Source organism: Paroedura picta, chromosome 6 (assembly GCF_049243985.1).
Source record: "Paroedura picta isolate Pp20150507F chromosome 6, Ppicta_v3.0, whole genome shotgun sequence".
Lineage (NCBI taxonomy): Eukaryota > Metazoa > Chordata > Lepidosauria > Squamata > Gekkonidae > Paroedura > Paroedura picta.
This window is the reverse complement of record NC_135374.1, coordinates 5,260,972-5,286,504: the sequence shown is the minus strand read 5'-3', so window position 1 is coordinate 5,286,504 and position 25,533 is coordinate 5,260,972. Positions and strand designations below refer to the sequence as shown.

Sequence of the window (25,533 nt, the reverse complement as noted above, 5' to 3'; positions counted from 1 at the left end):
GGTGTCTGTTGTGGGGAGAGGAAAGGGAAGGCAAATGGAAGCCACTTTGAGACTCCTTTGGGTAGGGAAAAGCGGCATATAAGAACCAACTCTTCTTCTTCTTCAGTAATCTCAGGGCTCTCTCAGCCTCACCCACCCCACAGGGTGTCTGTTGTGGGGAGAGGAAGGGAAGGCAACTAAGCCACTTTGAGATTCCTTCGGGTAGAGAAAAGCAGCATATAAGAACCAACTCTTCTTCTCAAAGCCACTTTGAGACTGCTTCGGGTAGAGAAAAGCAGCTTCTATTATTATTGTTGTTGTTGTTGTTGTTGTTGTTTATTCCCTGCCACTCCCAAGAATGGCTCGTAGCGGGTTGCCAATTGTCCCCATTAAAACCCCAATAAAACCCTATTAAAACAATACGGGATATAAAGTACAATATAACCAAAACAAATCAAAAACGTGGCGGCAATATTCATTTCTCCGACCCACCCTCCAAGGACAGGCCAGCGAATGAAACGAAAGCGTGCCCACGTCATCTCCAAGCGATACTCACCACATCACGATGTACATGGATCGGAGGACTAGGACCATGACCATCGACCCGTACATAACCTATAATGGGTAGGGGGAGAATGGGAGAAGGGAAGGTTAGCCACTTCTCTGCACCAGACTCTTTTCAGTCCATCCGGTCCATGCTATGCACCCCGAATGGGATCATAGAATCCTAGAGTTGGAAGGGACCTCTTGGGTCATCTTGTCCAACTCCCTGCACTGTGCAGGACACTCACAACCCTCTCGCTCCTCCACTGTCACCTGCCAGATGGCTACCAGCTGAGTGAACTTGGGCAAGTCACAGCACTGATAAAGCTGTTCTGACCAAGCAGTGATATCAGGGCTCTCTCAGCCTCCCCTCCCTCACAGGGTGTCTGTTGTGGGGATAGGAAACGGAAGGTGATTGGAAGCCACTTTGAGACTCCTTCGGATAGAGAAAAGCGGCATATAAGAACCAACTCTTCTTCTTCTTCAGTAATCTCAGGGCTCTCTCAGCCTCACCCACCTCACAGGGTGTCTGTTGTGGGGAGAGGAAGGGAAGGCGAAGGAAAGCTGCTTTGAGACTCCTTTGGGTAGAGAAAAGCGGCATATAAGAACCTACACTTCTTCTTCTTCTTCCTTTGGGCAGTGCAAAGCGGGGTATAAAAAACCAACTCTTCTTCTTCGCTTTCAAAACCCTAGCAAGCCCAGGGATAGGGACGTCCCATTCTCACAAGGACAGCAAGCCTGCCTCTCTTCTTTCTCCTTTTGTACTGCCTTCCGAATTCACTCCCCCAGCAGCCACTGGGCGGGGGAGCGGCCTGCTTTTTGAAGATCCGGAGCAGCGGAGTCCCTGTGAGCGATCTCATGCCTAGAAGCTATGACTTGGCAAGCAGTTGGGGATCTGTCTCTGACACTCCCACCCCAAATTGGGGGCCGCCCCTACGGGCGAGTGCCAAATCTCTTCCAACCCTCGCCTGCAGCTCTGTGTTCTCAGGGTACCGGCATTGTGTTCTGAACAGGCTTTAATTAACTTACCTGGAATGAAGGTGCCTGGGGAAAGCACCCCCTCCTGTTTCTACATGTTTAATTTTAGGGGGGGAGGGGTACAATCAGGCATGACTGTAAGCCCAATGGCTTGGAGGACTCTAATTTTATTTTAACTCATGATTAAAAAAAAAAAAAAAACAATCAGGACTCCGGTGAATTTTTGTGGTGCTTGGCTACAGTGCTTGGCTTCGGGTGCATTTGGGCGGCCGCTACATCACCCGCACGAGAAAGGGATGCAAATCGGCAAATGTTTCCAAAATTCCCCAACCGACTTGAATCTTAATGGCCGTCTTTTGATGTTTGGCTCAGGCCGACTGCGTTTGGGGAGGAGCCCCACCTGACTCTGCCCCCTTAATGAAAACACTTTTGTGGGCACCACGAAAAGGTGTCAGGGGGTGCGACGGGGCCGAAGGGCAGCGGGCTAGGGACTCCATCAGTGGCGGCCAACAGAGGGAGCTGGCCTTTGTTAAAGTTCATTTTAATTGGTTTTAATGGCAGTTTTGTTGTGTCGCGGAATTTTATTCTGTAACCTGCCACAAGTCGGCTTGCCGACAGCGGGGGGCAACAAATCCAATATAGTCATCATCATCATCATCATCATCATCGATAGTGGTGATCACGGGCACTCCCTGTTGTTGCCGATGTTTGTAATTTTGTTCAAAGAAAGCTCTTGAGTCTTGAGCCGAGATGGCCAAACGCTGGCTTTCCAGATTTCTGTGCACTACAATTCCCATGAGCCCCCTGCACACGCTGGCAGAGGCTTGGGGGAATTGTAGTCCATGGTCATCTGGAGAGCCAACTTTTGGCCACCTCTATACTAGCCCCGCCCCCTCAAAATGCCTTATCCGGTCCTGTGGGGCTTGGTGTAGTGGTTAGGAGTGCGGACTTCTAATCCGGTGAGCCTGGTTTGATTCCCCGCTCCCCCACATGCAGCCAACTAGGCTCACCACAGCAATGATAAAGGTGCTCTGATCAGGTATAAATATCAGGGCTCTCTCAGCCTCCCTCCCTCACAGGGTGTCTGTCGTGGGGAGAGGAAAGGGAAGGCAATTAGAAGCTGCTTTGAGACTCCTTCGGGTAGAGAAAAGCGGCATATAAGAACCAACTCTTCTTCAGTAATCTCAGGGCTCTCTCAGCCTCCCCTCCCTCACAGGGTGTCTGTCGTGGGGAGAGGAAAGGGAAGGCAATTAGAAGCTGCTTTGAGACTCCTTCGGGTAGAAAAAAGCGGCATATAAGAACAAACTCTTCTTCTTCTACTACTAACATATCGTCAAATGTTTGATCTGTGTACCACTCCATGTAAACTAGACACACCCCTTTCTTTTTCACTTTGTATGCAAAAAGTACACAACAGACATATGTATTACGCATAAAGCATACATGTGTGAGGCCCGTTTTATTAAGAGCTGAGTGTGACCAAAAAGGAGGGGCGGGCACAACCCTACCCAAGGAGGGTAGCCTACAAACAAAACTAAAATCTAGCTATGCATGCAGTGATATCCAAAATATCAAATATAATTTAATTATACATTCCAAGGTATTAAAAAGCATGTTCTGAATGTTCTGCCTGGAAGCACCTATGCCAACTCAACACAAATCAAAAGGCACAGATTATTGCCCCGGTTTGTACCGTTTAACCTGCCTTCATATCTTTTGATATGCATATTAGGCACAGGTACTTATATGCCGAACCTTTAAAAAGTGGTTTTGAAAAGCCACTTTAACACATTTGAACGTATAATTAAAGTTTATTTGATATTTTGGATATCAGCACTGCGCGCTTTGCTAGATTTTCATTTCGTTTCTTGGTCTCCACCTGTTTTGGTTACCTGTTTCAGGGAGGACTGTGATCCCTTTCAAAGGATTTTGCTGTGTGACGGTGAGCTAATGGAAGTCTTCCACCCCGCCTCCTGCCTGGTCCTTTGAACTGGAGATGCCGGGAATTGAACCTGGGACCTTCTGCCTGCCAAGCAGAGGCTCTGCCACTGAGTCATGACCCCTCTCCATGGTCTCAGGCTGAGGTCGTTCCCATCACCTCCCACCTGGCCCTTTGAACTGGAGATGCCGGGGATTGAACCTGCGACCTTCTGCCTGCCCAGCCCATGCTCCATTGCTGAGACTTGATTCCTCCCCATCGCCCACCAGACTACCCCTTTCTGTATCATTCCTCCACACAGTCCCAGCCCCATAGAGCAGGGGTAGTCAACCTGTGATCCTCCAAATGTCCGTGGTCTACAATTCCCATGAGCCCCTGCCAGTGTTTGCTGGCAGTGTTTGCTGGCAGGGGCTCATGGGAATTGCAGTCCATGAATATCTGGAGAACCACAGGTTGACTACCCCTGCCGTAGAGGACAGTTGTCTTCTCTTCTCCCTGGGCCAGTGGCTCTCAACCTTCCTAATGCCGCGACCCTTTAATCCAGCTCCTCATGTTGTGGGGACCCCCAACCGTAAAATGATGCAAGGGTTCTTTCACAGAAACTAAACCAAAACTGACCCATGGCGTGAAGATCCGTTGTTCATGATTGCATATAAATTGTTCTTTTCCCCCCCGGGGATTCTCAGTTCAGCTCTGCCTCTTCTCCCACCATGCCGTTCTCGCTCTTTTCCGCTGCTCCAGACAGACCAACCTTCTATCTTGATCTACCCCGCAAGGCTGCTGTGTGGATGGCACCCCCCCTTCGCCGGCCAAGCTGCTTGCCCTGCTGCGACCCCTGTGAAAGGGTCGTTCAACCCCCAAAAGGGGTCCCGGCCCCAAGGTTGAGAACCACTGGCCTAGGCACACTTTTCTGCCGGAAATGCCTCATGCTTACAACGGAACGACGGACAACATCTGAAACTTCAAAGGGAGTCATAGTTACCTGATGAAACACTGGCTGTTTCCAATTTAGGTAAACCTGTTTTTAAAAAGAAAGCAAACATGTTAAGCATGATAGCCCCTGTATGTTCAATAATGAACTGCAGAAAGAGCGGCCCCAAAGAGCCCGATGGGTTGTGGGGGGCAGAGGCACCCCAGAAAAGAGTCTACGGAGCAGGGTAAGGCAAGACGTGCTTTTCCTGACTCTCCATCTTGCTCTCCATTTGGACCAACTAGATATGACCCTATCCCAGGCCACTGGGCCATGGCGGGTGCTAGGTCTACTTTTCGGACTTGATTTGGGGCACTCCTGCCTAGAGAGAAGACCCTCAGAAGAGCCCTGCTGGGTCAGACCAGGGAGGGTCCCTCCAGTCCAGCCTCCCGTCTCACCCAGGGGCCACCCAGTCCTCTGCAGGGCCAGCCACAGGGCAGAGAGGCCGAGGCCTTCCCCTGAGAAGACCCTCAGAAGAGCCCTGCTGGGTCAGGCCAGGGAGGGTCCCTCCAGTCCAGCCTCCCGTCTCACCCAGGGGCCACCCAGTTCCTCTGCAGGGCCAGCCACAGGGCAGAGAGGCCGAGGCCTTCCCCTGAGAAGACCCTCAGAAGAGCCCTGCTGGGTCAGGCCAGGGAGGGTCCCTCCAGTCCAGCCTCCCGTCTCACCCAGGGGCCACCCAGTTCCTCTGCAGGGCCAGCCACAGGGCAGAGAGGCCGAGGCCTTCCCCTGAGAAGACCCTCAGAAGAGCCCTGCTGGGTCAGACCAGGGAGGGTCCCTCCAGTCCAGCCTCCCGTCTCACCCAGGGGCCAGCCAGTTCCTCTGCAGGGCCAGCCACAGGGCAGAGAGGACGAGGCCTTCCCCTGAGAAGACCCTCAGAAGAGCCCTGCTGGGTCAGACCAGGGAGGGTTCCTCCAGTCCAGCCTCCCGTCTCACCCAGGGGCCAGCCAGTTCCTCTCCAGGGCCAGCCACAAGGCAGAGAGCCCGAGGCCTTCCCCTGATAAGACCCTCAGAAGAGCCCTGCTGGGTCAGGCCAGGGAGGGTCCCTCCAGTCCAGCCTCCCGTCTCACCCAGGGGCCAGCCAGTTCCTCCTCAGGGCCAGCCCCAGGGCAGAGAGGCCGAGGCCTTCCCCTGATAAGAGCCTCAGAAGAGCCCTGCTGGGTCAGGCCAGGGAGGGTCCCTCCAGTCCAGCCTCCCGTCTCACCCAGGGGCCAGCCAGTTCCTCTGCAGGGCCAGGAACAGGGCAGAGAGAATCATAGAATCATAGAGTTGGAAGGGGCCATACAGGCCATCTAGTCCAACCCCCTGCTCAACGCAGGATCAGCCCAAAGCATCCTAAAGCATCCAAGAAAAGTGTGCATCCAACCTTTGCTTGAAGACTGCCAGGGAGGGGGAGCTCACCACCTCCTTAGGCAGCCTATTCCACTGCTGAACTATTCCACTGCAGGGCCAGCAACAGGGCAGAGAGGCTGAGAGACCCTCAGAAGAGCCCTGCTGGGTCAGACCAGGGAGGGTCCCTCCAGTTCAGCCATGAATGTTTATTTTGTCTATTTGAACAGGGACTGCACTGGGGACCTTCTGCATACCAAGCAGATGCTCTGCCATGAAACCAGAGTCTTCCCTGTGAACCTGTCTTTTACTGAATGAGCCCCTTGGTCCATCACTTTTGCCTACTCAAAACTGGCAGCAGCCTTCCAGGGTCTCGGGTTAGGGGGTCTTTCACACCACCTACTGCCTGATCCTTAATTAATGGGAGAAAGCGCGGATTGAACCGGGGACCTTCTGCATGCTAAGCGGATGCCCTGCCATTTGACCACAGTCTTCCCCATGAAGCAGACCCTTGGTCCATCAAGGGTTGACTCCAGGCTGCCAGTAGCGCTCTGGGTTCCCAGTCTTTCACACTCCCTGTATTCTGGTCCTTCAGTCCGGAGCCGCTGGGGACCAAGCCAGGGAGCTCCTGCGTGACAAGCTGATACCCCCAGACCCCCTCCCCTAACTCAGTGTACCACTGACCTCACTCAGGGCAAAACAGCCTCATGCGTATGTAGGACAGCACAGGTTTCGGAAGGATTCTCTGCTATTCAGTTTTAACGCAACTGATCACAGTTTACACTCAGATGCACAGTATGAATTAGGTTTCCGCAACCAGGGTTTTGTGAAACCCAGGAATTCCTCCCCCGCCCCCCCCCCCCCCCCGACTGTTGTAATCTATTCCAGTTTCGCCAAGGCTCAGAAAAACTGGGAAAGAGAGAGGGAGGTAGCAATTATTTTGCTAATTGCATGCTCCCTTGCCTGTTGCTTCTGCAGGTGAGACCGGGGAGATCAAAGGCCTAGATCATTACATCAATAGGAAGTCTGTATAAAACTCAGGTAACTTCCCCCTTTGAAATGTAACCTGAGATGTAAATTAAGAAACCCAAGCTCTGGGTCCATATCCTCTGTCAAGGTTTCAAGGTTCCTATAAGACCACTGAATCATAGAATACTAGATCTGGAAAGGACCTCCTAGGTCATCTAGTCCAACCCCCTGCACTAGGCAGGACACTCACAACCCTCTCGCTCATCCACTGTACCCTGCCACCCCTTGAGCCTTTACAGAATCAGCCTCTCCATAGGATGGCTATCCAGACTCTGTTTTAAAATCTCCAAAGACGGAGAACCCACCACCTCCCGAGGAAGCCTGTTCCACTGAGAAACCGCTCAATTTACACCAAGCAACCCGCTCAAAGTTAAGCAAGCGGCATTTCGTTCTCCCTTCTTCCGGCTTCGGTTTTCCTCCCACGTTACTCATAGGTACAGCGATCTACAAGGCACGGCAGAATGTCTGTGTAAGTAGTCATGGGCGGGACAGGCCAGTGGTGGACTCCCATATTTTCGTTTGAAGACATTGCGGGGGAAACACGGAGTAACATCCTTGGTGTTCTTTTAACTTCTACGAAACAAAACTGCTTACTATGGTGACGACCATGCTGTAGGCTGCTAGTAGGAAGAGGAGTGGATAATTGACGGTGTCCTTGCTCTTGAAACATTCATACCTGGAAGACAGATGAGAGGAGATCCAAGAGAAACTAATTAGACATGCCCACATTGTCCTCCGAGGCCTGCGAACTTCAAAGGGGAAGGAAGATGCTTTAGTCTCCACGTTTGTTGGTCTCTAATTGGGACTGCTCCTTAGAAGACCAGATCCTGAAGATGAAACTCAGATACTTTGGCCACCTCATGAGAAGGAAGGACTCCCTGGAGAAGAGCCTAATGCTGGGAGCGACCGAGGACAAAAGAAGAAGGGGGCGACAGAGAATGAGGTGGCTGGATGGAGTCACTGAAGCAGTCGGTGCAAACTTAAATGGACTCCGGGGAATGGGAGAGGACAGGAAGGCGTGGAGGATCATTGTCCATGGGGTCGCGATGGGTCGGACACGACTTCGCACCTGACAACAACAATTGGGATTAACGCAAGCTGGTTATGGGAGGCCTTATGCCGGTGGCTCTCCAGATGTCCGTGGACTACAATTCCCATGAGCCCCTGCTGGCAGGGGCTCATGGGATTTGTAGTCCATGGGCATCTGGAGAGCCACTGTTTGGCCACCCCTGCCTTATGTCATGGTGAATGAGTGGAACGTCCACATTCAGAACAATGTTTGAGTCCAAGGGCACCTTTGAGACCAGTTGAATTCGAGATATAAGCGTTCGTGGCTGCAGAACTGTTCATCAGATGCAGTGAAAGAGAATTTCTTCAACCGTAACATATAGGAAGAAAGGGGGTCAGTATTGTTGGCCAGGAACAGCTAGTTAGAGTCGAGGTGCAGATGCAACTGGGCACGTAAAGCGGAGACTGGATTAAGGCAGCTGGTAAGATTGGTGAATGGCAATAAATAAGCATACATCGAATCACAGAGCTGGAAGGGACCTCCTGGGTCATCTAGTCCAACCCCCTGCACTACGCAGGACACGCACATCCCTATCACTCATCCACTGCCACCTGTCACCCCCTTGAACCTTCCCAAAATCAGCCTCTCCATCAGATGGCTCTCCAGACTCTGTTTTAAAATCTCCAAAGATGGAGAACCCACCACCTCCCGAGGAAGCCTGTTCCACTGAGAAACCGCTCTATCTGTCAGGAACTTCTTCTGGATGTTTAGACGGAATTTAGAATCATAGAATCCTAGATTTGGAAGGGACCTCCTGGGTCATCTAGTTCAACCCCCTGCACTATGCAGGACACTCACAACCCTCTCGCTCATCCACTGTCACCTGCCACCCCCTTGAACCCTCACAGAATCAGCCTCTCCGTCAGATGGCTCTCCAGCCTCTGCTTAAAAATCTCCAAAGCCTCCTGGGTCATCTAGTCCAACCCCCTGCACTGTGCAGGACACTCCCAACCCTCTCGCTCCTCCACTGTCACCTGCCACCCCCTTGAGCCTTCACAGAATCAGCCTCTCCGTCAGATGGTTCTCCAGCCTCTGTTTAAAAATCTCCTAAGATGGAGAACCCTCCACCTCCCGAGGAAGCCTGTTCCACTGAGGAACCGCTCTAACTGTCAGGAACTTCTCCCTGATATATAGACGGAATTTCTTTTGCATTAATTTCACCCCATTGGTTCTTGTCCGTCCTTCCGGGTCAAGATACAAGAATCCTAGAACCAAGGGTTGGTCAGGGAAAATGGGCGGGGTCAAGCGGTATCCTCCCCATTAATGCTTCTGATTGGCTGTGAGGATTAAAATAACGTTTCACTACAGGGCTGGTTTTATTCACAGTCCTGCTGTTGGGAATTTCTCAAATTTGTAGATGTCTCTCTCACGGCAGTCCCAGTTCAGGCCCCGTCCTGCCCTCCTTCTTCTCTCTAATGCAAATGAGATCAAGCATCTTCATGGGAGATTTGGATATTAAAAAAAAAAATTTGGCATATACTCACAGGCAGTAGACAAGCATGCAACAAGCGTATATCATGGGCAGCTCATCCAGCAGCTACAAAAGAAAAAGAAAGACGCAGGAGATATCAACACTCACAATTCCATCATTGGAGGATTACATCATTCAGGAATGTAAGAACATCAGAAAAGCCCTGCTGGATCAGGCCAGTGGTCCATCCAGGCCAGCAGCCCATCCCCAATTCCTCTGGAGGGCCAACAACAAGACAGAGAGGCTGAGGCCAGCCCCTGATAAGGACCTCAGAGGAGCCCTGCTGGGTCAGACCAGGGAGGGTCCCTCCAGTCCAACCTCCCGTCTCACCCAGGGGCCAGCCAGTTCCTCTGCAGGGCCAGCCACAGGGCAGAGAGGCCGAGGCCTTCCCCTGATAAGAACCTCAGAAGAGTCCTGCTGGGTCAGACTGCTCAGTGAGAACCAAACTATCAGAACTGTGGCCAGCCCAAGATCACCCAGCAGGCTGTAACACCCCTCCCGCCTTATCAGGAACTCAAAAGGGGCTTGGTGCTTGGTTCGGGCTTCGGGATCCTTCACCACTCTTCCAAGCAAGCAAAGCCAAGGCTGATTATAGGATGCAAGGTCATTCCAATCTGGGTTCCAGCCAGAAATCAATCAAGCATGGCAGTCTGGTAGTCCAAGGGTTGCAGGCCAGGGAGTGTCAGCATATAGCTATGTAAGCACCAGCTGCTCAGGCTTAATCCTGCAACATCTCATCCTCACTTGCAGCAGGTGGCTGATATCTAGCCATAAAGCAAGCGCTTCTCTTTTTTTTTTAGCCTGCAGCTCTGCTCTAAATGGCGCAGGCCATCCTGGAAGGCCACAATCAGCCATCTGGATTTCATCTGCTGGATCAGAACTAGGACTGGAGGTGAATGTTATTATTATTAATCCTATTTATAAGCCAACCTTTCCCCGAAGGCTCAGGATGACTTGCCGCGCTAAATGCCACATCATCCTTCTTAAAGTTATTGAAAGACAATTAACGTGGATCATTCTGTGCCACCTCAAGGCTATAAGTCTTGGCATGCTTGCTCTTCTGCCTCTTGTTTGTCCATTTCTGCTGCTTAGGGTCTGGTTCTGCTAGCCCCTCCCTCCTCTGAAGAGTTCTTACTATCGCTGAGACACGGCTACCCAAGGCAAGCTCCAGGGCCAGGGTCTCCAGCAAGGTGGAGGGACACACGGAGGGCAGATCTGCACACACCTGACGCACCCACCGAGAAGATCAGAGGGCACAGTTGGGTAAGTCAAGTTAAGGCGTGCCCTTCCCCTGCAAGGGCAGCTTTGCACCCGATGGATGCACCCGATAAGAGGCGGTGGCAGGTGACAGTGGGTGAGCGAGAGGGTTGTGAGTGTGCTAGATCAGGGGTAGTCAACCTGTGGTCCTCCAGATGTCCATGGACTACAATTCCCATGAGCCCCAGCCAGAAAACGCTGGCAGCGGCTCTTGGGAATTGTAGTCCATGGACATCTGGAGGACCACAGGTTGACTACCCCTGGATTAGATGACCCAGGAGGTCCCTTCCAACTCTATGATTCCATGATTCTAAGGCTCCCACTCCATCACTTCACCCCATGATGCTTGGTCAGCTTTGTATTCAAATATCTGTGGGTCTTCGAGGGTGCTTGTGTGTACTGAGCCAGCTTGCTTTTCTGGTTAAGAGCAGCAGCCTCTATTCCAGACAGCTGGGTTAGATTCCCCACTCCTCCTCCACCTGCAGCCAACTGGGTGGCCTTGGGCCACTCAGTCCTGCTGGAGCTGTTCTCACAGAGTAATTGTCTCAGAGCTTTCTCAGCCCCACCTCCCTCCCAGGGTGTCTGTTGTGCCGAGAGAAAGGGAAAGGTGTTTGTCAGCTGCTTTGAGACGCCTTCGGGTAGAGAAAAGCAGCAGAATCAACTCTTCTTCTTCTTCAGTAATCTCAGGGCTCTCCCAGCCTCACCTCCCTCACAGGGTTTCTGTTGTGGGGAGAGGAAGAGAAGGCAATTGGAAGCCACTTTGAACCTCCTTTGGGTAGAGAAAAATGGCCTATAAGAACCAACTCTTCTTGTTCTACTACTCCACTGCTTCCCACTACTCCCACCCAATGGGAAGGAAGACCAGGGTAACCCGTGGCTGGACCGGAAGTGAGCTGAAAGGTCGCAGACAGCCTGGAGGAAGATTATCTCTTGGTCTGGCTTGCAGGGTGTCAAGAACCGGCGATCACTTAATTTTATCAGCCGGTAAGCAGACAGGCGGTCTGGGCATCAGGAAATGGTGACGGCCAGGGGGTGACTGCACTGTGTACACGCCACTTTAGCTAGGATAATTGAAACAATAATATCTTGGAAGTCACCAGATAAAGAAATCCAAGAATAATCCACTAGGAGCTGTATCTGTGACGTGTGCTCTGCACTCCGACAATATTGGGTTTTCAACAACACCAACACAACCAGTGTTTTGCAGGACTTTCTATTGTTAATCATCCTCCAAGGCTGGTCCCTATTCTTTCCCTTTACTGTGGATCTGGAGGGGGATGGGGGTGCTGTGGGAGAAAGGACCTCTTCAATTCCCAGATGATTTAATGGCTAAAGCCAGGTGTGAACCAGGGAATTCTCGACTTAGAATCACAGAGTCATAGTGTTGGAAGGGACCTCCAGGCTCATCTAGTCCAACCCCCTGCACAAGGCAGGAAATTCACAACTACCTGCCCACCCACAGTGACCCCAATTCCATTCCCAGATGATGACCCCCCCCCCCAAAATAACAGAATGCCAAGGCCAGTCTGGGCTGGAGGAAATTCGCCACCCGACTCCCAAGTGGCGACTGGCATTTCCTTTGAGCATGCAAGACAGATTAGGCCCAAGCCAGATCCGCCTTCCCCAAAGGTGCGAAAGCTGAAGGAAAACTGACCTGCATTTCGTACTTCAGGGTCATGTGAAAGCACCACGATCCCAAACCCACAGCTGAAAAGCAAGAAAGCAAAAATGAAGGGGAGAAGCCTTGCTAAGGGCAGGAACTACCTTAAATGCTCCATCCTCTCTGCCCTGCAACTGATCTCTAAATTATGACACCATAACAAACCTCTAATGCAGGGGTAATCAAACTGCGGCCCTCCAGATGTCCATGGACTACAATTCCCAGAAGCCCCTGCCAGCATTCGCTGGCAGGGGCTTCTGGGAATTGTAGTCCATGGACATCTGGAGGGCCGCAGTTTGATTACCCCTGCTCTAATGGGAAGGGCAAATAGTCCGGGAGCCCTGTGCAAAGGGATCTTTCCTATGCCCTGCTGACACTTCACCTCCCCCCTTTCCTATGCCCTGCTGACACTTCACCTCCCCCCTTCCCTTTACTCCACAGCATCTGGTGTCCAAAGGAACACGGGGACAACGGTTCGATCCTCGGTAGCAGCTTTCCAGGGTCTGGGGCAGGGGTCTTCCACCTCACTTGCTGCCTGGTTCTTTTTAACCTGGAGATGGCGGAGATTGACCCAGGGGCCTTCTGCACGCCATGCGGACGCCCTGCCGCTAGCAACAGCCCACTGCGCTGGTCAGGTGGCAGCGTGCCTGGATGGGGGCCCAAGGACCTCAAACCACACCTGCTAGGCTGCTTAGCTCAAGGTAGAGTTCCTGGCCACTTCTCACAGAAGCATCACCCCCCCTTTCCCACCCAGGGAGCAAACAGTTCCAAGAAGAAGAGTTGGGTTTTGTATCCCGCTTTTCACTATGCAAAGGAGTCTCAAAGCGGTTTACAATCCCTGCCTGTAATGGATACCCTGTGAGTTAGGTGGGGCTGAGAGAGCTCTGGTAGGACTGCTCTGTGAGAACAGCTCTAACAGGACTGGGGCTAGCCCAAGGTCACCCATTTGGCTGCAGGTGGAGGAAGAGCGGAGAATCAAAACCGGGTCTTCATATTAGAGGCCGGCGCAGTTAGCCGTTACGCCAAGCCACTGGGAACCTTCAAAATACACATCAAGTTTTCGATGCCCTTGTCCAAGGGTAGTCAAACTGCGGCCCTCCAGATGTCCATGGACTACAATTCACATGAGCCCCTGCCAGCGTTCGCTGGCAGGGGCTCATGGGAATTGTAGTCCATGGACATCTGGAGGGCCGCAGTTTGACTCACTTGTCCAATGGACACAAGACCTGGAAGAGGAATTGGGGGGGGGGTGAAAACTGTCCACCCCGCGACAGCTATAGGGTGGTCCGAACCCCCCACCTGCCCAAGGGTTTACAGAATCACAGAGTTGGAAGAGGCCATACAGGCCATCTAGTCCAACCCCCTGCTCAACGCAGGATCAGCCCTAAGCATCCTAAAGCATCCAAGAAAAGTGTGCATCCAACCTTTGCTTGAAGACTGCCAGTGAGGGGGAGCGCACCACCTCCTTAGGCAGCCTATTCCACTGCTGAACTACTCTGACTGTGAAAATGTTTTTCCTGATATCTAGCCTATATAGTTGTACTTGAAGTTTAAACCCATTACTGCGTGTCCTCTCCTCTGCCGCCGATGGGAACAGCATCCTGCCCTCCTCCAAATGACAACCTTTCAAATTCTTTAGGAAAAGATTTCCCACTTACCCGTGAGGCCCAAGTAAACAGCCGTGTACCGCTTTTCGAGGCCGTCTTTGTAACTCTGAATGGCACCATAGATTGGAGGTAGAATGAAAATCAGGTTGCTAACGGTGTTCCCTGCCAGAAAGAAAGCACGGAGGAAGGAAAATTAGCATTAGGCAAATGACAAATGCACAAAACCCCTGCTTTCCAAGAAGAGAGGAACAAGCAGAGCTCCCCCCCCTCTCACCCCCCATGCTGAGCTACACCACTTTGAAAATACAAATATTTAATTTGGGATTAGGTAATAATTGCTCGGATTAACGATTCGATGGCTTCCAAGTGACAACAGCAGCAGGGCAGGCCCAAAAGGACATGCTGTTATCTTTAGCAAATATTTCCCTTAAGACCAGAGAGAGGAGTCATTTAAAATTAGAAGAAGAGTCGGTCTTTATACCCCACTTTTCACTGGCTGAAGCGGCTTACAATTGCCTTTCCTTCCTTTCCGCACGACGGACACCCTGAGGTAGAGGAGGCTGAGAGAGCTCTGAGAGAAATTCTCTGCGTGAAAAGCTGTAATAGGACTGTGACTGGCCCAAGGTTCCCCAGCAGGCCTCATATGTCCAAGAGGCTGAAAATCGCCTTTCCATTCTTTCCTCAAAATAGACACCCTGAGGTAGGGGAGGTTGAGAGAGCTCTGAGAGAACTGCTCAGAGAACAGCTGAAACAGGCCAACGACTTATACCTCTTTTCACAACCCAAAGCAGTGTTCTTTCACAGAAATTAAACCCAAACTGACCCATGGTGTGAAGATCCTTTGTTCACGATTGTATATAAATGGGTTTTTCTCCAGGGTTTCTCAGTTCAGTTCTGCCTCTTGTCCCACCATGTCCCACTTTCCCACTGCTCCAGTCAGATGAACGCTCTCGATCTACCCCGCAAGGCTGTTGTGTTCTCTTAGAGCTGTTGTCACAGTGCAGTTCTCTCAGAACTCTCTCAGCCCCACCTACTTCACGGGGCGTGGAAGGGAAGGCGAAGCTGCTGGTCTGATCCGGCAGTTGATAAAATTAGCCAGGGCTTGATCAGCGGTGACCTCCGAGGAAGCCTCTATCTCTACCGCTGATCGCCAGGAATTCCCACCACTGGAAAAAACACCCAACCCTCCAGCCTGAACCAACCCCCCCTCCCCAAATACACCCAACCCACCCATCCCAAGCATAGCAGTTCAGAGCCTTTGTAAAACCCGGCAGCTACATTGTTCGCGGGAGAAAAGCTCGTTCAAGAAAACAATGTTATCTGACGTTGGCGATTGCAAAAGTTAGGCTGGCAAATTCCACAGCTGCTTAACGGGGGCGGAACTCCGGAACGGAAAGAGAATTCCGGCCACTGAGCAGAGGACAAAGGAAATGCAGCCGCTGTACCCTCCAGCAAAGGGGAGGCCATCCCCCAAACCCTGCCGTCCAATTCTGCATCTGGGTCAGAAAAATGAAAAGCATGCCTACTGGATGGGGGATACGCTTCTAGGTAACACTGTGTGTGAACGAGACCTTGGGGTACTTGTGGATTGTAAACTAAACATGAGCAGGCAGTGTGATGCAGCGGTAAAAAAGGCGAATGCCATTTTGGGCTGTATCAACAGAGGCATCACATCAAAATCACAAGATGTCATAGTCCCATTGTATACGGCACTGGTCAGACCACACCTGGAGTACTGTGTGCAGTTCTGGAGGCCTCACTTCAAGAAGGACGTAGATAAAATTGAAAGGCTACAGAGGAGAGCGACGAGGATGATCTGGGGCCAAGGGACCAAGCCCTATGAAGATAGGTTGAGGGACTTGGGAATGTTCAGCCTGGAGAAAAGGAGGTTGAGAGGGGACATGATAGCCCTCTTTAAGTATTTGAAAGGTTGTCACTTGGAGGAGGGCAGGAGGCGGTTTCTGTTGGCTGCAGAGGAGAGGACACGCAGTAATGGGTTTAAACTACAAGTACAACAATATAGGCTAGATATCAGGAAAAGATTTTTCACAGTCAGAGTAGTTCAGCAGTGGAATAGGCTGCCTAAGGAGGTGGTGAGCTCCCCCTCACTGGCAGTCTTCAAGCAAAGGTTGGATACACACTTTTCTTGGAGGCTTTAGGATGCTCTGGGCTGATCCTGCATTGAGCAGGGGGTTGGACTAGATGGCCTATATGGCCCCTTCCAACTCTATGATTCTATGATTCTATGAATTTGCCTGGATGGGAGACCACCAAGGTATGGAAGCAAGCAACCTCAAACCACTGCAGAACGTTTCTTAACTTGGAAACTCTACAGCAGGGGCGGCCCAGTGGAGGCTGTCCAGATGACCGTGGAGTACAATGTCCATGTGCCCATGAGCGTGTCCAGAGGAGGGCAACAAAGAGGGTAAGGGGTTTGGAGACCATGACGTAGGAGGAACGGTTGGGGGAGCTTGGTCTGTTTAGCCTGGAGAGGAGACAACTGAGAGGGGAGCTGATAACCATCTTCAAGTATTTAAAAGGCTGCCCTGTAGAGGATGGAGCAGAGTTGTTCTCTCATGCCCCAGAGGGACGGACCACAACCAATGGGATGAAATTAATTCAAAAGAAATTCCGTCTAAACATCCGGAAGAAGTTCCTGACAGTTAGAGTGGTTCCTCAGTGGAACAGGCTTCCTCGGGAGGTGGTGGGTTCTCCATCTCTGGAGATTTTTAAACAGAGGCTGGAGAGCCATCTGACGGAGAGGCTGATTCTGTGAGGGCTCAAGGGGGTGGCAGGTGACAGTGGATGAGCGAGAGGGTTGTGAGTGTCCTGCACAGTGCAAGCGGTTGGATTAGATGACCCAGGAGGTCCTTTCCAACTCTATGATTCTATGTGCTGGCAGGGGCTCATGGGAGCTGTAGTCCATGGACATCTGGAGAGCCACAGCTGTTCTATGGGACTGCACTCCCCAAGGACGCTTCCAACAAGGGTTTCACAAAGAGGTCGTCAATGACAAACCACCTCCAAACATCTCTTGCCATGAAAACGCCTAATAGCATCCATTTGGTGCCACTTTAAACACACGTACCTGTAATATCATCATCATCATCATGTTTCAATAATTCGAGAGAAACTCTGCTGTAAAATTATATAATGCTACCGATTCATTCTGCCCCAAATAGTACCGTAGTTTGTCCCAACCGTGCCTTCAAAACCCCAACCGCGGTTTGAGCTCCCAAACATACAAGCAAGCAAGCCACGGTTTAGAGCAGGAGTAGTCAAACTGCGGCCTTCCAGATGTCCGTGGACTACAATTCCCAGGAGCCCCTGCCAGCGAATGCTGGCAGGGGCTCCTGGGAATTGTAGTCCATGGACATCTGGAGGGCCGCATTTTGACTACCCCTGGTTTAGAGGCTGCTTGCCGGCTTTGATTTTTCCTCCTATTCGGCTCCCGTCAATTCAGAAGTTGAAGTAATTTCTCTGTGGCAAAGGAGTCCCCGAAGGCAATCCGGCGGTTGCTGCTACAGCCGGCCGACTCCGAAACATCTCAGCCGAAGCAGAGTGACGTTTCCTTACTGGCCGTCTGGGTGTGGGGTGAGAGCCGAGCCATTACTGCGGACGGCTTTGCATGAGCGGCCAACTTCACACAAATGGTCTTTGTCAAAGAGAAAGTGTCAAAGAGAAAGTGGGAATTTGGACAGTCATTTGCATAACTGTTCCCCCCCCTTGAATAGCTCAGTTTGGCTCAGCTTTTCATAAAATCATAAGAGTCGGAGGGGACCGCCAGGGTCCTCCAGTCCAACCCTCCGCAGAATGCAGGAAATTCACAACTACATTATGGCCCACATGCGACTTAGAAGCAGGAGAGGAAAAACACGCCCACTTTCAGAGAATTACGTACCTATACACAATATCGGCATCCATCTCTGGTGCTTCCTGCAGGACATTTGGGGTTTTGAGGTCTGAAATTTATGTATGCCATTTCTACGGTTTTTATTATGTGGTTTTATGATGTTTTTATGGTTTTCTTATTGGATGTAAACCGCCACGGACCAGAATACTGGGAGTAGCAGTATATAAATGTAATAAATAAATAAATAAAATCATTTTTTAAAAAACCCTAATACTTTAAGGGGAGTTTTTGCCCTGCAAGACTGCTGACTGGCAACTGGAGATTTGAATGGCTGTGCAGATTTGTGTTAAATGTTGCCTTGGCAGCAGCTGTCACCACAACGCAATGATCTGCACAGTGTTACTGAAGTTAAGTGGCGGAAACCGTTTTGCGGCTGACTCCGCCTCCTGTGGCAGCCATTTTGAGGCAGCATTTTTGTTGTCGCGCCCGGCATGCTGGGACAAGGCAGAAATCTCCCGCCAGGCTTATAGTTGAGGCTCACAAAGCAACAACAAAACCGGCCTCCGTAAACATCATATAGGAATCACATTAGATGCCAAAGTTCTACGCCAGCCTTTCTCAACCTTTGTGCCGTTGAGAATCCTGAAACGTTCTTCAGACTTTGAGAAACCTCGGAAGTGGCACGGTCATGCAGAATATGGTTGGGAAGAAGAGCTGCAGACACGCCCACCCGGGGCCCCTCCCCTTCTCACCCCCTCCAGGGCCATTGTTGGCCATTTTGGAAGGGGCGGGGGGAAACGACCATATCTGTAAACCGCCTAAATAAAACTGTAAAGGGTTTTGGGGCGGGATGTGTCCGGGATGAGGAAGGGTCCAGATTGGACCCTTCCTCATGACAGACAATCGGAGGGACCTCATGACAGACAATCGGAGGCGAAGCGCCTGCCGATTGGTCCCTCTGATTCCCAGCCCCAGGAACTGCGAGCCGCGCACAGCGCGGCTCGCAGTTGCTCCAGGCCTGACGCGGCGAGAGGCGCGAAGCGCCTCTCGCCGCGTCAGGCCGCCGCTGGAGGGAGTCCCCGGCAGTCGCGCGGAGCGCGGCTGCCGGGGGATCCCTGCCTGACGCGGCCTGACGCTTTCTGTCCTTCCTGCCCCTCTCTGACACGGAACGGCTGCTGTCCCGGAAGCGTGGTGGGGCACATGGCGCTCGGGCCGGAGACTCACGGAAGCGGCGCCTGCAGGATCAGCTGCCGCCCACGCAGAAGAAGCTGGACCGCCGAGCCCTGCAGCCCGCCGCCGAGACGCTGACCGCCCCGAAGCCGGTGGGGCCGTCAGCCCAACAGTACAGCTGCTTCTGCTGCGCCGGCGCCGGTAGCTAAGTTCGCCGCCCCATCAGCGGCGCCGCCGGAGACGTCCGGCCCGCCCCTGACGCCCCATAGACTCTTGCTGCTGCGAGGATTTTGCTGCTGCCGCTGGCCCGAAGCCTCCTTCTCCTGCCCATCAGCCAGCCAGCCAAGCTCAGAGAAGAGCCTGAGGAGCTCGCTACGACCGGCCAGGGCAGCTGGAAGGACAAAACTAAGAGAGGGAGGGAGAATGCCTCCAAATGGCTCTCCGCTCTTCCTCCCTCCTACGCTTCAGGTAGGCTGCTCCACGGAGCGGGGGGGGGGGGAACTGCTAGCGCCCATTGCATTTCAATCTGCAATGGGCTATATTTCTAGTATGGTCATAAAAAGGTAACGGCAAAGGTATCCCCTCTGCCAGCACCGGGTCATGTCTGACCCTTGGGGTGACGCCCTCTAGCGTTTTCATGGCAGACTCAATACGGGGTGGTTTGCCAGTGCCTTCCCCAGTCATGACCGTTTACCCCCCAGCAGCAAGCTGGGTTCTCATTTTACCGACCTCGGAAGGATGGGAGGCTGAGTCAACCTTGAGCCGGCTGCTGGGATCAAACTCCCAGCCTCATGGGCAGAGCTTTCAGACAGCATGTCTGCTGCCTTACCACCCTGCGCCACCAGAGGCTCTTATATATGGTCGTATCGCCTGATAATTCAACAAATTAAAAATATATATATTAACTACCACGTAATTGGCGAACCCCTTCCAGGGCCATCATATTTTATGTAGCCTTAGAGGTACAGTTTAATCTAAAGACCGATGCCTGGAATATGGGGAGCAATTTAAAGTTATTGATATACTGCCATCTTATTGGTATACTGGGATAGAGGATGGCCGCTCCTGGGGATTTGTAAAATAAATTTTAATAATGTGATTATTATCAATATGCTTTAATTGTTATATATTACAATGTTGGAAGCTACCCCAAGACTTCAGAGAGGCCTGGTTCTTCTACCCCGGTGGTTCTCAACCTTCCTAATGCCGCAACCCTTTAATACCGTTCCTCATGTTCTGGGGACCCCCAACCATAAAATTATGCAAGGGTCCTTTCACAGAAATTAAACCAACACTGACCCATGGCGAGAAGATCCCTTGTTCATGATTGTACATAAATTGGTTCTTTTCCCCTGACGCTTCTCAGTTCAGTTCTGCCTCTTGTCCCATCATGCCCATCTTGCTCTTTTCCGCCGCTCCAGACAGACGAATGCTCTATTTTGATCTACCCCGCAAGGCTGTTGTGTGGATGGCGCCCCTCCAGCCAAGCTGCATGCCCTGCCACGACCCCTGTGAAAGGGTCATTCAACCCCCAAAGGGGTTCCGACACCCAAGTTGAGAAACACTGTGTACCCGAACGAGTCTCAAAGTGGCTTCCAATCGCCTTCCCTTTCCTCTCCCCACAACAGACACCCTGTGAGGGAGGTGAGGCTGAGAGAGCCCTGATATTCCTGCTTGGTCAGAACAGTTTTATCAGTGCCGTGGTAAGCCCAAGGTCACCCAGCTGGCTGCATGTGGGGGAGTGGGGGATCAAACCCGGCTTGCCAGATTAGAAGTCCGTACTCCTAACCACTACACCAAGCTGGCTAGAGACCCCAAGATAGATTACACACAGCATGTGAACTTGGTCCGTTCTTTAATTCAAGGGAATATAGATTTAGTCACAACTACACTAAGATTTTTGGCAAACCCCCACCAGGAAGCTTTGGAGTCTTTTGCTCAAATTGCACTTTTTTATCCACCAACACATCTTTACATCTGGAACAACTTTATTCACATTTCGTTACAACTTCTACAAAGCTGCCACACCTCCACACTCAACATCCCATAACGGGAAATTAATTACTATGTTGGGAGATTATATACATGCTGGATTGTTAAATTAAAAAAAAAAACATACAACGGTTCCTCCTCTTGAACATTTACCACGCAGTATAATGCTACAAATTAACCATTTGCTTGAAAGTAACATCCACCACCAATCAGAATCCTACAGTGGGAAGGGACCCTCGAGGCCATCTAGCCAAACCCCCTGCTCAATGCAGGATCAGCCTCAAGCATCCAGGAGAAGGATCTGTCCAGCCGCTGCTTTAAAACCACCAGTGAGGGGGAGCTCCCCACCTCCTTAGGCAGCCCCTTCCACTTCTGAACTAGACTCCTAGAATCCTAGAGTGGGAAGGGGTGACAGAGGCCATCTAGTCCCACCCCCTGCTCAGGGCAGGATCAGCCTCAAGCAGCCAGGAGAAGGATCTGTCCAGCTGCTGCTTGAAGACAGGATCTGGCCAGGGGAGCTGCGCCAATCTAATTTGCACAAGTGGGGGGGGGGGAGCCCAGATTTTAACTACCCTGGCCTCAACCTAAGACCTGGCAGAAGAACTCCATCTTCGCAAGCGCCATCAGGGCCCTGAGCTCACCCCGGAGCTCATTCCAGCAGGTCGGGGACAGGACTTGGCTAACAAACGTTACTGTTTCCCAAGATCATGTGATCTTCAACTTCTCCAGGTAATCACGCTCCCTCCTCTTTTCCTTGGCTCCAAACCAGGCTGCCAAAAAATGGTTGCTGGAGGAGGCGGAGTCAGCCACAAAATGGCTGCTGCAGTTTACACCCAGATGCACAGTATGAATTAGGTTTCCACAACCAGGGTTTTGTGAAACCCAGGAATTTCCCCCCCCCCCCCCGCCCCCAACTGTTGTCATCTATTCCAGTTTTGCCAAGGCTCAGAAAAACTGGGAAAGAGAGAGGGAGGTAGCAATTATTTTGCTAATTGCATGCTCCCTTGCCTGTTGCTTCTGCAGGTGAGACCGGGGAGATCAAAGGCCTGTCTCATTACATTAATAGGAACTCTGAAGAAAACTCAGGTAACTTCCCCGTTTGAAATGTAACCTGAGATGTAAATTAAGAAACCCAAGCTCTGGGTCTATATCCTCTGTCAAGGTTTCAAAGTTTTTATAAGACCATTGAATAATAGAATCCTGGAGTTGGAAGGGACCTCCTGGGTCATCTAGTCCCACCCCCCCTGCACTATGCAGGACACTCACATCCCTCTCGCTCTTCCACTGTCACCTGCCATCCCCTTGAGCCTTTACAGAATCAACCTCTCCATCAGATGGCTCTCTGTTGTTGTTAGGTGCGAAGTCGTGTCCGACCCATCGCGACCCCATGGACAATGATCCTCCAGGCCTTCCTGTCCTCTCCCATTCCCCGGAGTCCATTTAAGTTTGCACCTACTGATGCCTCTGTTTAAAAATCTCCAAAGATGGAGAACCCACCACCTCCCGAGGAAGCCTGTTCCACTGAGGAACCGCTCTGACTTTCAGGAACTTCTTCCAGGTGATTAGAAAGAATTTCATTTGCCTTAATATTATCCCAATGGATCTGGTCCGTCCCTCTGGATATAAAGACGTACAGTCTAACCCTGATTCATACAATGCCTCAAAACCATGAGCTTTCTTGATGGCCCGGGAGGCGTTTCCCAAAGGGGGTGGGAAATAATTTCAGATATTTTTCATAATTTGTTCCACATTTATTGGGCAATATGACCACATAAAGGTAAAGGTAAAGGTATCCCCTGTGCAAGCACCGAGTCATGTCTGACCCTTGGGGTGACGCCCTCTAGCGTTTTCATGGCAGACTCAATACGGGGTGGTTTGCCAGTGCCTTCCCCAGTCATTACCGTTTACCCCCCAGCAGCAAGCTGGGTACTCATTTTACCGACCTCGGAAGGATGGAAGGCTGAGTCAACCTTGAGCCGGCTGCTGGGATTGAACTCCCAACCTCATGGGCAAAGCTTTCAGGCGGCTGCCTTACCACTCTGCGCCACAAGAGGCTCTTATGACCACATATGGTCATGTAAAAAAAAAAACCCTCCCCAAATGCACACAGGGCTTGGTGAAACCCTGGAGTTTCCTGACATTCAGTGTTTATTGGGTGATATGATATGTCAATCCACCCACTCCTCCCAAAATGGTCAACGAGGGGAGGGGCCCTGGAGGGGCAGCTTCCCATCCATATTCTGCATGATGGGGTTTTCCGAAGCCTTAATGATATTCTAGAGGTTTCTCAACAGTAAAAAAAATTGAAAAAGGCTGATGTCGAACTTTGTGTTGTATGTGAAAGTGTCCTTCAAAAACCTCCAGCACCATCTTTCATCGTACCGTTCATCAGGATCCAAGGGGAGAAACTGCACATTGATGACAAGCCACTGGCTAATGTACTAGCAGCGCTGCCATCCTCATTAAACTGAGCGGAATGGCCCCCAAAGGCTCATGGGAATTGTAGTCCATGGACATAGAGAGCCACAGCTTGGCCACCCCTGATCTATGCTTCCAGTGGCTTTGCTGCAAAGCAGGAGCTCAGGGGGCAAAGGTATTGTGCACTATGCACGTTGTACCTGTGCATTCCTTCCTTTCAACACACCTAGCTGGCAGGAAAAAGGAACCTCGATGCCAGGGAGCATGCTCAGCTCTCCTGTCATCTCACACGGCCAGTAGCAAAACTTAAAACTGTTTCAGGAGACATGTCCAAAACTGACAAGGGCATCTCTTGCGTTTTGTTCTTATACAGTAACCAAAGTTGAAGAGAGATGTAGGCAAACTGGAGCGAGTCCAGAGGAGGGCAACAAAGATTTGGAGGGGTTTGGAGACCAAGATATAGGAGGAAAGGTTGCGGGAGCTTGGTCTGTTTAGCCTGGAGAGGAGACGATTCAGAGGGGATCTGATCGTCATCTTCAAGTATTTAAAAGGCTGCTATGGGAGCTTGGTCTGTTTAGCCTGGAGAGGAGACGATTCAGAGGGGATCTGATCGTCATCTTCAAGTATTTAAAAGGCTGCCATGTACATCAGCGGTCCGCAACCTTTTTAAGGTTGCAGCCCGTTACAAAGGGGCGGGAGGAGAGGGCGACCTGGGCCCCACGCATGTGCGGCAGCCCCACACAAATGCACATGCGCGGACCTGCCGCACATGCGCATTTGCGCCCGGTGGGTAGCCACCTGACAGAGAGGCTGATTCTGTGAAGGCTCAAGGGGGTGGCAGGTGACAGTGGATGAGCAAGAGGGTTGTCAGTGTCCTGCACAGTGCAGGGGGTTGGACTAGATGACCCAGGAGCTCCCTTCCCACTCTAGGATTCTATGATTCTCGGTGTGGGAAACAGAAGGAGAAAGCTCGCATATGTGTTGAATAACGCTCTTCACAAACACTCGGCACATGGATTTTGCAATTCTAGCGGTGTTGAAAGCGCATCGAACATGCATTACTCAGCGGGTGCGAAAAGCATCCAAATCCGGCTTTCACCAGAGGTTTTCATCAAGATCCAAGGGGAGAGACTGCGTGTTAATGACCATGTGCTAGCAGCTCCTCTATTCTTTCCATCCCACGCAAGCATTAAATACGGGCAGGACTTTCCGCCTGTCAATCCCAGGGAATTAAAAGCCCAAAGCAGGCTCATATAGCGTTCGCAAGGCAACTCCCAGGCTCCCTTCAGACTTATTTTTTGTTCTTGGTTTCAACCTAGAACTGGGTTCAAGAGGCCGTAGACCGGATCTTCAGATAGTCGGGCGAATAGGGAAGCAGCTAGAAAACCACACCCGAAGAGCGTGAATGGGATTTCATCAGAGTGGAGGGAGGTGAGCAGCGGAGTGCCACAGGGCTCGGTCCTGGATCTTTTCGACATTGGGTGGGGACTGGGGAGGAGGCAATCTGGAAGACTGCCCGCCTGAGACCCGGGAGAGCCACTGCCAGTCAGAGCACAGCGCCTACGCGTCGCGGCTTAACGCTCCCAAGCCGGCAGCCGCAAAAAGGCGGCGGGTGATGCATTTGGGGGAACAGGACAGACTTCCTCCCTCGTTGACAGACACCGCTGAGGGAGAGGCTGTGGAACATGTTTCAGCCGACAGCCGCAGGAGTGTCCCGTTTTCAAATTGCGGCAGCCGCTCACCGGACGCCTCCCGAACGTCCTTTTTCTCTCTGGTGCAAAAGCATCTTTGTTTCTTTCGCTTTGCCGGGGAGTCTGTCATTTTTACACGCAAGCACGGCCACATGGGGCTGCATAGAAGGGGCACCGCTGTGTCCAGAAACCCTGCCTCCTGCTGACGCCTGCTTCTGGGTTGTTTGCCTGCTTGGCAAACCTTGTGGTGCTCCGTAATTTGGCTAACTACTCCTTTTGCTGCTTGGACCGCTCCCTTAAGCCCCAATTACCGTGAGACTTAAGCGTCCTTGAGACTTAATGCTGCCCTTCCCTGCAGTCATGGAAGAACGTGAAGCTGCCGTATCAGACATGCTCGACATTGATGACTCAGGCGGGCAGCAGCCGGGTCTAAGAACAGTCATCCCTCTTCAATTTCAGTTGTTTTTTTCAAGTTGTTTTTTTAATCCTCCATAAAAGTCCCAATGCGTTTCACCTGTTGGCTTTTGTTGTTGTTGTTATGTGCGAAGTCGTGTCCGACCCATCGTGACCCCATGGCCAAT

The 25,533-nt window shown here is 51.5% G+C and overlaps 1 protein-coding gene across 2 annotated transcripts in view; it reads right to left on the bottom strand.

The window, feature by feature from the left end:
* ACER3 (alkaline ceramidase 3) overlaps positions 1–25,533 on the bottom strand; it is a 57,731-nt gene that overhangs the window by 16,715 nt on the left and 15,483 nt on the right. For both annotated transcript variants that reach the window (XM_077341251.1, XM_077341252.1), the window contains exons 2-7: positions 13,880–13,990; positions 12,216–12,268; positions 9,318–9,370; positions 7,359–7,440; positions 4,422–4,457; positions 536–594 (exon numbers count right to left, since the gene is read on the bottom strand). In XM_077341251.1, the coding sequence (XP_077197366.1) occupies positions 536–594; positions 4,422–4,457; positions 7,359–7,440; positions 9,318–9,370; positions 12,216–12,268; positions 13,880–13,990 (394 nt within the window). The remainder of the gene's footprint in view (positions 1–535; positions 595–4,421; positions 4,458–7,358; positions 7,441–9,317; positions 9,371–12,215; positions 12,269–13,879; positions 13,991–25,533) is intronic.